The following is a 12,536-nucleotide window of genomic DNA, read 5'->3' on the forward strand; positions in this document are numbered from 1 at the left end:
CAAATTTGCCTGTTACTCTAGGTGTTTCTTGACTTCCTGCATTTGCATTCCAATCCCCTGTAATGAAAAGGACATCTTTTTTGGTAATTACATAATAATCTATAAAAACTTTTCTTTTTGCCTAATTAGAGTAATGGGTTTATATGTAGAAATTGTCAAGAGATGGCTGGAAACAGATTGGGAAGTATTACATAATTCATAAAAAGTTGCTTTTTATTTGGTAGACAGTGGAGGGCAATTGAAGAATTTTATATAATAAGGCAATACAGACTAGGTTGGTTTTTAGCAAAGAAAACTTTAGTGTTTTCTTACTATATATTTTAAAGTAAGATTAATAGGGGGGTCTACTTCAGTTTTGTAAAATAGTTCTAAATGCTGTAATTGAATGTCTTTGAACTAGAAGAAATGAATTAAAAATGTAGAAGAACAAATATATGATGTAGTGATTCAGTCTATTTACTGTGTTATGAAATATCCCTGACACTAAGTATTTGGTCACATTTCGGCAGCATATTATACTGTTGAGCATAACCAAACTGCTTGGGCTGGAATCTCAACTCTGCTTGGGCTGGAATCTCAACTCTGATGTTCTTTTTTCAACATTGGAAAATTACTTAACCTCTTTGGGTCTTGGTTTCTTCACTTATAAAGTAGCGATACTTGATACTTTACTTATAGAACCATCATGAAGTTAAATAGTTAAAAGACTCTCTGTGTATGTGTGTGTTGATGTGACATGTTTATTATATAACATATAGCAGTATCTGATAAATGTGTGTGCTTAGTCGCTCAATCGTGTCTGATTCTTTGTGACCCCATGGGCTGTAGCCCTCCAGGCTCCTCTCTCCATGGCATTCTCCAGGCAAGAATACTGGAGTGGGTTGCTATGTCTTCCTTCACAGGGGATCTTCCCAACCCAGGGGTCAAACCCAGGTCTTCCACCTTGCAGTGGATTCTTTACTGTCTGAGCCACCAGGCAAGCCTTAGAATATTGGAGTGGATACCCTGTCCCTTTTCCAGGGAATATTCCTGACCTAGGAATCAAACCGGGGTTTCCTGCATTGCAGGCAGGTTCTTTACCAGCTGAGCTACCAGGGAAGCCCACCTGATATATGATGAGCATTAAATCCATACTTCTAGCTGCTGCTGCTGTTGTTATAATTAGAAGATATCTTATTAAATAAATTTGATAAGCATTTGAGAATAATGTGAGTGTAAAATACCACAGATATGCCAGTTGTTGTCAGAAAATTACCAACCTCTGGACTTCAAATTCTACTTTTTTCTGTTTATAGAGAAATACCGAAAACTGTTCTATCAATGCTCAGGATTTTTATTATTGTGTGATAAGATTGGCTTATATTTTTGTTTTCATTTAAGTATACTTAATGTTTTCTCTTTTATAGTTTATCAGAGAAGATATGAAATATAAAGATGCCACTAATAAACACAGCCATCTGCACAGAGAAGATAAGCACATAACTGTTGAGGATTTATGGAAACAGTGGAAAACATCAGAAGGTAAGGCTGTTTTAGTGATCTCGAGCTCTCAGCTGCTTTTCTGCATTGCTCACCCATTTTTAACACATGATTTACAAAAAAATCCAAATAGTATTTCTGTGAGGATGTTTATATTTTAGTAAATAATTGTTCCAGTTTTGGTTTTGAAATATTTTCATTTTTCTTAGGATTTCTTAAGGGTCCGGTAATTTGACACCTTATGCTAGAATAAAAAGATAATACATGTCTGAGAGCTTAAAATTTTAGAGTGTTGTTTCATCTGTTAAATGGCATTATTATAAAAAGTTTGTCAAATAAACATGGATCATAAAGTTTTCCTTTTACTTATGGACGACAGTTCCTAAAGTTTTTAAAAGGCACAGAACTTTTAACCTTTTTCTTAAGGAAACTCTTCATGAAGTCTTCTAATAGTTGCCTGGTAAAGTGTAATTTATATTTTATTCCTTTCTTTACACTTAAGTCCTCCAACTGTCTTATAGATAGTAATTGTTTAGGGCAGAAAAGATGTGTGACATAAAATTTCAACTAGATCTCTAGTATTGGAAAGCTACTTAAAAAAAAAAGTCTTCCAAGTTTTTTTTTTTTTTTTAATGGTAACAGAGTTGAATAAAATGTCTTTTTTCTAATGTTTCTATTCACTGATCAAATCACAATTATATTGTAGTTTATATTTTTCTCTTCAAGTTTGAATAGTGAAATGAAATTAAAAAGAAGCTAGGACACATTGCCAAGTAGGTATATGAAGAAATTATGAAGTTTACTAGACTGTCAGTGGTAGCATTTTGAAATCAGAAAATATAAGAAACTATTTCCATCAGTGCTTCATATTTTTATTAATGCTTAAGAAGATTTGCTAACATTTTTTTTTCATTTAAAAAAATAATTCTGATTAAATACTCAGGGAAGAAGAAAATGAAAGAAGGGAAAAATACTGTTGACCTCAATGAAAGATATATAGATTTTAAAAAAAAAACCAGTGTGTCTCCATTCCCCTTCCCCATGCCATTTTAAAGTAATACAAACTTGAGTAGGAATAGAAATGAAAGTGAAAGTGTTAGTTGCTGACTTGTGTCTTAGTCTTTGCAACCCCGTGGACTGTAGCCCACTGGGCTCCTCTGCCCATGGAATTCTCCAGACAAGTATACTGGAGTGGGTTGCCATTCCCTTCTTCTGGGAATCTTCTTGACCCAAGCTTGAACCCAGGTCTCCTGCATTGAAGGAGGATTTTTTTTTTTTTTACCATCTGAGCCACCAGGAAGGAATAAATGAGTATAAATTTCATGGGCAAAAGTGCTAGAATGGTCAAACTCAGTAAGATTTAATCAATTTATGTGAGATATCTCAATAGTACATAGATATTAGTGAAGGACTTGGTGATCCCTTATGGAGTCGATTGCTACTAATATTTTTTAGATTTGGAGTTTGTGGTAAGTTGAATGGAGCCCACTTAACTATGTCTGAAGGAAGGAAAAAAAGACTTGACCACTTCTCACCACCTGTTGTGCTCTCTCTCACCATGGTTCAGCCCCCATCTCTTTCCTAGATATCACGGTAATTTTCTGATAATAGGGGTAGGTCCTTAAGCGTCTCCTTGTGGATGCTTCTGTTGTGTGGTAGTCTGTTCTTCACTTGTAGAGTAATCAATTTACCATATAAATCAGATTTGTTCAATATCCTATAATGGCTCACTCAGTTCAGTTCAGTTGCTCAGTCGTGTCCGACCCCATGGACCTCAGCACAACAGGCTTCCCTGTCCATCATCAGCTCCTGGAGCCTGCTCAAACTCATGTCCATTGTGTTGGTGAAGCCATCCAATTGTTTCATCCTCTGTCGTCCCCTTCTCCTCCCGCCTTCAGTCTTTCCCTGCATCAGGTTCTTTTCCAGTGAGTCAGTTCTTTGCATCAGGTGGCCAAAGTATCGGAGTTTCAGCTTCAGCATCAGTCCTTCGAATGAATATTCAGAACTCATTTCCTTTAGGATGGACTGGTTGGATCTCCTTGCAGTCCAAGGGACTCTCAAGAGTCTTCTCCAACACCACAGTTCAAAAGCATCAGTTCTTCTGCACTCAGCATTCTTTATAGTCCAACTGTCACACCCATTATGACTACTGGAAAAACCATAGCTTTGACTAGATGGACCTTTGTTCATAAAGTAATGTCTCTGCTTTTTAATATGCTGTCTAGGTTGGTCATACCTTTTCTTCCAAGGAACAAGCGTCTTTTAATTTCATGGCTGTAGTCACCATCTGCAGTGATTTTGGAGCCCCCAAAAATAACATCTCTCACTGCTTCTGTTGTTTCCCCATCTATTTGCCATGAAGTGATAGGACCAGATGCTGTGATCTTCGTTTTCTGAATGTTGAGCTTTAAGTCAACTTTTTCACTCTCCTCTTTCACTTTCATCAAGAGGCTTTTTAGTTCCTCTTCACTTTCTGCCATAAGGGTGGTGTCATTTGCATATCTGAGGTTATTGATATTTCCTCCAACAATCTTGATTCCAGCTTGTGTTTCTTCCAGCCCAGCGTTTCTCATGATATACTCTGCATATAAGTTAAATAAGCAGGGTGACAGGGCACAGCCTTGATGTACTCCTTTCCTGATTTGGAACCAGTCTGTTGTTGCATGTCCAGTTCTAACTGTTGCTTCCTGACCTGCATACAGATTTCTCAGGAGGCAGGTCAGGTGGTCTGGTATTTCCATCTCTTTAGGAATTTTCCACAGTTTGTTGTGATCCACACAGTCAAAGACTTTGGCATAGTCAATAAAGCAGAAATAGATGTTTTTCTGGAACTCTCTTGCTTTTTCTGTGATCAGCGGATGTTGGCAATTTGATCTCTGGTTCCTCTGCCTTTTCTAAATCTAGCTTGAACATCTCTAAGTTCATGGTTTACATACTGTTGAAGTCTGACTTGGAGAGTTTTGAGCATTACTTTGCTAGTGTGTGAGATGAGTGCAAATGGGTGGTAGTTTGAACATTCATTGGCATTGCCTTTCTTTGGGATTGGAATGAAAGCTGACCTTTTCCAGTCCTGTGGCCACTGCTGAGTTTTCCAGATTTGCTGACATATTGAGTGCAGCACTTTCACAGCATCATCTTTTAGGATTTGAAATAGCTCAACTGGAATTCCATCACCATCACTAGCTTTGGTTGTGGTGATGCTTCCTAAGGCCCACTTGACTTCATATTCCAGGATGTCTGGCTCTAGGTGAGTGATCACACCATTGTGGTTATCTGGGTCATGAAGATCTTTTTTGTACAGTTCTTCTGTGTATTCTTCTGCTTCTGTTAGGTCCATACCATTTCTGTCCTTTATTATGGTCATGTTTGCATGAAATACTCCCTTGATGTCTCTAATTTTCTTGAAGAGATGTCTAGTCTTTCCCATTCTATTGTTTTCCTTTATTTCTTTGCACTGATCCCTGAGAAAGGCTTTCTTATCTCTCCTTGCTATTCTTTGAAACTCTGCATGCAGTTGGGTATATTTTTCCTTTTCTCCTTTACCTTTAGCTTCTCTTCTTTTCATAGCTATTTGTAAGGCCTCGTCAGGCAACTGTTTTGCCTTTTTGCATTTTTTTTCCCCTTGGGGATCGTCTTGATAACTGCCTCCTATACAATGTCATGAACCTCCATCCATAGTTCTTCTGGCATCCTGTCTATCATATCTAATCCCTTGAATCTATTTCTCACTTCCACTGTATAATCATAAGGGATTTGATTTAGGTCATACCTGAATGGTCTAGTGGTTTTCCCTACTTTCTTCAATTTCAGTCTGAATTTGGCAATAAGGAGATCGTGGTCTGAGTCACAGTGAACTCCCGGTCTTATTTTTGTTGACCATATAGAGCTTTTCCATCTTTGGCTGTAAAAGCTAAAGTTTTTAGGAAGACCTCTAAAGGTCGGTGATCTGCCCTATCCTAGACCCTCTTTTCCGTTTTCTGTCCTGTCCATCTCACTCTCACTGGGCTCTGTCCTAAATGGACTCCTTGCTGCAGGAATGCAGATGTCCTCCTGATTACCTCTTTTATTGGGCTATTCTCTCCTTAAGGTCGATCCTGACCACTCTATTTAAAACAGCAAATTGCAAACCACAACCCCCATTGTCTCTTGTACTGTTGTTGATCCCTCTTCCGTAGCTTCAGACTTTCTCCACCATCCCCATCATGTATCAGCTTCCAAGATATAATTGATTAATTTGTTTTGCTTGTCCTTTTCCTTCTCTCCCCTGCCCCCCAAAAAGTTAGCCTCAGAGGAAAGGGGTATCTTGGTCTATTTTTGTTTATTATCGTGTCCCAGATTCGATGGGGTTTTGTCCCTAAAGCCTATTTTGATTTCTCACCCTAGTGAGGGATCTTTTGTGAGAAATGAGAAATGTCTGGTTTTAGTTGGAAGATCTTTTTAAGTTTTGAATAGCCTCTTGAATCTTTTTCCCTAGGCTTTCAACCTAATTTCCATGCCCTGAGATTTTATCATCATGGTGGTGTGAAGATTTTCCCCTTAACTCTCGAAGAGTTGGCCTAAATTATCTACTCCATGCTTCTTTTTCTCTGAACTCCAGTCTCTCACATAACAACCTCTTAGGGGTTAGGGTTTGGGAGGAAGAGTCTTAGGCTCCTACTGCAACAACTGCACGGGAGGAAGGAGAGAGGAGCTAAATGAAAGAAACGTGTATAGAAGTTCTGTAGTGACCTAATTGATTTTCTCAGTGTCATTTCTCAGTTGATTTGACCGTGTGTGACTCTTTCCATTTATTAAAGTGCTCATGTAAAAAGGCAGGGCATTGTTCCTAAGTTAGTGATTTTAATCATAGCCTGAAAAGCCCCCGGTTTCCTGGAGGCGTCTCGGGGGACAGGGCATGCTAAATGTGTAGGGTTCTGCTTTTATTTGGTATATTTTGTTTCTCTTAAAGGTTTCTTTTGGGAAACAAAAAGTAATTCTTCTGGAAAGGTTTGGAAACTGCTGATAAGGTGACTAGAATGCAATAATGTGTAACTTAAGTTTGTTTAGTTGAATATGAATACAGATACACACACACACATGCACACACATGTGTACGTACACACAAACACACAGTCATACCTGTGCCCATGCTTGTGTCTCCAGTGCCTAGAACAGTGCCTTGTTTACTTTGATATTCAGTAAAGATCTGGTGAATGAATGAGTGTATACTGTCTGATGAGCGCTGGATACTCAGTAATTCAGTTCATACTTTGAGTACAGGCATTTCTGTTGTAATGAAATATATGCATTCCTGGAAAACTTATGCTGTTCAATTATTATGCTTAATAACTGGAATTTATGGAAGAAAATTGGAGTTGGAGCCAACTACTCAAAACCTATGCAGCTTTGTAATCAGAGCACTAACAGTACTAATAAAAATAACTAGCACAGGGAAAAAAAAGAGGTGTTGAATTTCAAACCAGTAAATACTGTGCTCACTATAGAACTTTACCTTTAATAATACATAAAGATAACTTAATAAAGGAATGTTAGATAGGGTTGAACTTGCTAAATAATGACGATAAGGGCAATGTATGCAAAGATGAGAACTAAACAAGCATATCTAAGCGGCTGTGGCCAGGCTGAGCTAAGAGGAAGAAGGAATGGCAAACAGACATCATTTTCAAAGCTTTGTTGTTCTGTCTTTATACTTTGTATCCAGTTCCTGTTACTTGGTGGTGTAAAATGATAACATATGCTTTCTTTTTATCAGTTGCAGGTAAGCTAATTCATGTTACAGAAAACCATGTAGCCTAATAGGTTTTGTATCTATTTTGTGTTAAGCAGGCAGTGGATCCTGGGTATTAAAGATAAGTTAAATGCATTCTGAGCTATTGATATGAGAAGTAAGTAGCTGAGTGGAAAAAACAAAGTAAAGAAATAATTACAACATATGGTGATAGTGTATAATAATAGAAGTAAGTGTAAGATATGAAGCTCATTGGAAGGACTAATGAACTCTCTGATAGAATTATAACCAGAATTGGGTGTTTGCAATCAGCTGTGAGGATTGACTGGGAGTTCTGGAAGGGAATAAGGAAAGTGAAAGTCGCTCACTCGTGTCTGACTCTTTGTGACCCCATGGACTATACAGTCCATGGAATTCTCCGGGCCAGAACACTGGAGTGGGTAGCCTTTCCCTTCTCCAGGGGATCTTCCCAACCCAGGAATCAAACCCAGTTCTCCTGCATTGCAGGTGGGTTCTTTACCAGCTGAGCTACAAGGGAAGCCCAAGAACTGGAGTCAGTAGCCTGTCCCTTCTCCAGCAGATCTTCCCGACCCAGGAATTGAACTGGGGTCTCCTGCATTGCAGGTGGATTCTTTACCAGCTGAGCTATCAGGGAAGCCCTAGGCAATAAGGAGGTAGACCATATATGGTAGCCCCCTTATTGCTCCTCTTTCAATTACCTGAAAATTTGCTGGAAGTGGAGGTAGCGTCCTTTAGGTGGTTTGTGGGTTTTTAAGCTGTATAAATATACATCCCAGCCCTTCTCTTTATAAACATTAAGACATCTGGCACATTTTAAAATGCACTTGTAAAATGGATCTCTTGTGTCATATAAATGAGTAATGTAGTAAAAGTGCCTGGCATACTTCCTGGTAACACCTGATAGGCACTTAATAAGTGTTGACTTACTTACCTTTGTAATAATGCTGGATGAACAAAAATGTTCAGCTCTATTTAAAGTTTTGTAAGGTTTTTTGCTTCAATCTCATAATATTCATCAGTTAAATGAACAGATATATTAGGCTAAAGACTCACCATTTTAGTGTACAATTCTCTGGGTGGTGAAATGTAACTAAGATCTTTATGGAATGTTGTCAAATGGGGGAAAAGGTAGAATTGTGTTCCTCAGAAGTTGATACTGATCTCATATAGAACAATTTCAGTGTGACCTGAATGTGCTTGTGTGTGTGTGTGTGCGTGCGTGTGTGTGTGTGTGCGTGCATGCGTGCGTGTGTGTGTGTGTGTGTGTGTGTGTGTAGAGAATCCTTGGTTAGCTTGCACATGGCAAAAGTCCAATATAAATAAAAGTCAATTAAAAAACTAATACTAGATTTCAGACAGATTTAGATAAACTGGATCAGTTGTTAAAACTAATGAAGGCAGCAGTTAGATAGCAGCCAGATACCTAATGAAGGAAAGTATATAGAGAAAGTTATTGATTATGTATGAGATCTAGGGACTCATGTTAGATATAACACTGATTAAGTAATATATTGTTTTTAAAAATAACTCATTGGGTTAAATAGTTATTTTAACATGTGACAACCATGAGGTAATCTTTCCATCCTGTTCATGTTCAGTATGGGTCTTATCTTACATAAGGTCACTGTATAATTTTGGTCTTTACACACTGAACAGACATTTGGAGATTTTGCTGAAGGTTTATTATTGTTGTTTTTTTGACCAGGAATTTAAAGAATCTGAAATTGCTGGAGAGAATGAAAGATGTCAGCCTTTAATAATGTATGTTTTAAAGTGTGTCCAAAATCTAGCTAGAGAGAAATGAGCAAGAGCATTTTCCTTCTGTTTAGGAAAGCAAAAATGTCAGTGTTACACGAAGAAAATATAAAGGAAAAGAATTCCTGATGATGGGTGTTAAATTTCTAAAAGTAAGGAGGATTTTAATTCTTTCTTTATGTAGATCCTTGATATTCTTAAGGATTTTTTTCTGGGTGTAAAAGTACAAATGGAGCTCTAAATGTCAATAAAATACTTTTTCATGTGTATGCCATTGGTGACAATGAGACTGGAATGAAATAAAATGTAAATCAATGCATATTGTTTGACATTATCAGCAGAGTAACTCAGAATGTAGACCTTGTGGATAATAAGGTAGCCAGTTACCTTTGTGACATCCATCAACACAATATTGTATGTTTACAGTAGGCATAGCAGTCACTATGGCAGGATACAAATATAAGATAAGGCCTTTTTCTTCCAGAAGTTTACAGTATTGTTACATGTGCACAGATGAAATGTTAAACAACAATACATGAAGATTTGATTAAATAGTAGGTAAGTGGTTCTATTTGTGGGACTTTAAAAGAATGGATAGATTTATTATGAGGAAGTCTTCATTAGGGGATGACTCTTTAGCAAGATTTTGAAAGATAAAATTTTTCTAGAATTGAGAAAAAGAGGGATATACATACAGGTTAGCATATTAAAATGAGTACTTGTAATTTCCATTAGTCCTAAATCCCTCAAGTAAGCACAGTTTTCAAGTCAGAAATGTAATTTTTTAGTGTATGAAATAGAGTAAATCACTGTTTTAATATTTGTCTTTTGCTGTTAACATGTAGTGCTTAACCTTTCTGTGTCTTGGTTTTGTCATCTGTTAGATAGGGGTAAGCCTGTCTACTGCATGAGAATGTTGAAGATGAAATGAATTCGTAAATGTAAAGTGCTTAGAATAGTGCCTACCACCTAACAGGTGCTCAGAGACTAAGATAAGTGTGAGCATAACACATGTAGAGGACACTGGAGATTAACGTTTCCGAGTTGGGGGCCGTATCACTTACTAAATGATACTGATTACCTGGAGCACTGTATTAAGGATGTTTGATGTGTGCCTAATCTCAATAGCAAAGGAGGATATTATTGTAGAAATTATGAGTTGGCAGTGTTTACAATATTTTAACCTTTTTAACATCATTGCACTAATGAGGAGCTATTATAGCTTCTTGTTTTAGAAAGTCATATAATATAGTAGAAATATAGGACAATGCATTCACTATAGTCAAGAAACCCTGCTATGAGTTTAATGTAATGTGGATTTGAGTGGGAGGAATGATAATACACAGATACTGAAGATACACAGGTTCTGAAGATATACAGATGAAGAATATGTTTTCTGTTCTCCACCTGCCTACAGTCTGCTATTGGAGAAAGTTCTGTTGACAAGTAATTAAAGGATGTGCTACTGTCTACTGTCTGTAATCAGGATAGGTAGTAGGCACTGTGAGTTAATAGAAAAAGAAGTATGCTGGTCTGCCTGCAGAAGTCAGGTTGCATATAAAGGGGCATTTATCTTTTATCTGTCACTCTTTCAGTGGGAGGCACTCTGCTGGATTAATAGCTTTCAGGGTATTTGTAATTAATATAGCACATTTTAAAAACATAAGATGCTTAATATGCTTCAAATGCTTATCTGTTTTATTAATCTAGGTGTTTAACACTTCAACTTTTATATCATACTTTTAGTTCTAGGAGGAGTTGTTGTTAACTATCTTTAGAGGTACTGGGTTTTCATGGCCCACAGAAAGTGGTTTATACAAAGGAAGGCCTGTTCTTGAGGTAGAGTCTAGTTTCAGAATGACAAATGTCATTATTTGCACCACTAATAAAAGTCTTTTATAGTCAGTTTCTTTTGTGTAGAGAGTAGGTAAGACAAGCATATTGTTCATTTATTCTGTCAACCAACATTCAAGTGTGTTAACATGGGCTTTTTTCTATAAGAATAGAATAAATATTACTTGATCAATGTGTAAATTACTTGATTATTTTGCAAAAACAGTTTTGTATTAATCAGAATTGATTTTTATACCTTATATAAAGTGTGTTTTTATTCTTTTACAATCAAATAGCCTTCTGTGTATTGTGTACTTATCCAAATGAGTTCAGAGCACTCACAATAAATTGCTAATGTTTCTTAATCTTATCCTGTGTTAGTATTTCGGTCTCTGTTCCCTGAATTTCAGATCTCTTTCAGGGATAACTATTTTGATTTTAATTATTTTAGTTGTCTTCTAGTTCTCTTTCTCTTTTCTTGTTGGGACTCTCTCTTTAACTTCAGGATACTTGACTTCTGGAGACTTAGTCATTGCATATGCTGATGTGCTATGATGAATTATGACTTTTTAATCTACAGCAGATATTTGATTTTGAGACAGCTCTGTGTTCCTTTATAGTTCTTCCTTGGTTTTGTTCATCTCAATATGAGATGCAGAGACCCACTGCTTATTACATCTCTCTCTATACTGGGCTCTAGAAAACTTGATCGTTTCTATTCTGTGTGAACACATGCGTTAGATGTATTGTGAGCTTCATTTTTTTCTCAAATAATGAACTTTTATATTGTCATCATGCAGCGACGCTTTTCTTATCATTTAAGGAGGTACTATTCTAAAATTGTTGTGAATTTGCCTTATTATGGTTTTTTATATACCTGAATTCTACATTTCTCCTCTGCTGTGTTCACAGACTCAAGGGATACCTCACGTTTGGAGTACAGTAACAGAACCTTCTGCAGAAGGTAAAAATAAGGGCTGTCCACTTTTCACTGTGATGGACTATCTAGAAAACAGTAGGCTTTCTTGAACATCTTACTGTTCTTTCTTTCCTTACCCCACCAATTGGAAACCAGTTCCATATGGAACTGGTTTTAAATTTTTGCTTTACTAATCTTTTGGGAAAGGGGTGGGTAGGAGGGACTCTGGTTCAAGTTCTGGTTGTTAAAATTACATGATTATGGAAGACTCACTATGTAAAATTCTGCTTTAGGTGGAACAGATGTTTTGTTCCTGCTCTTTTGGATACAGAACTTGTTCGTTGGTAATAGTATTTTCTTCTTCAAAGGTGGCTAGTTTTACAGAATCTTTTTTCAAGCAAGTCTTATGTTTTCTTGGGTCTTTTTTTCAATTCTAGTGAATATTAGCAACTTAGAAGCAACTGTAATAGAAATAATGCAAATTATAAATACAAAGAAAATAAAGATTTCAAAGATACTAGATAACAATTTGAATATGAACATGACTTATTTCTAAAAATCTAAACATTTCTGTAATTCTGGAATTACATATATACATATGTTTCAGAGGGAATGTATGATAAAACACAGGATAAACCACATATGACTTATTTCTAAAAATCTAAACGTTTCTGTAATTCTGGAATTACATATATAGATATGTTTCAGAGGGAATGTATGATAAAACACAGGATAAACCACATAACACTTATGTCTTATGCTTAAAAATCTTTACACTATGAATGGCTATGCTATTGAAAT

General features: G+C 36.6%; 1 protein-coding gene across 2 annotated transcripts in view; it reads left to right on the forward strand.

Annotated features, from left to right (window-relative positions):
• STIM2 (stromal interaction molecule 2) overlaps positions 1–12,536 on the forward strand; it is a 183,721-nt gene that overhangs the window by 120,537 nt on the left and 50,648 nt on the right. For both annotated transcript variants that reach the window (XM_069593824.1, XM_069593825.1), the window contains exon 3: positions 1,407–1,521. In XM_069593824.1, the coding sequence (XP_069449925.1) occupies positions 1,407–1,521 (115 nt within the window). The remainder of the gene's footprint in view (positions 1–1,406; positions 1,522–12,536) is intronic.

The sequence above is a fragment of the Ovis canadensis genome, chromosome 6, assembly GCF_042477335.2.
Source record: "Ovis canadensis isolate MfBH-ARS-UI-01 breed Bighorn chromosome 6, ARS-UI_OviCan_v2, whole genome shotgun sequence".
Classification (NCBI taxonomy): Eukaryota; Metazoa; Chordata; class Mammalia; order Artiodactyla; family Bovidae; genus Ovis; species Ovis canadensis.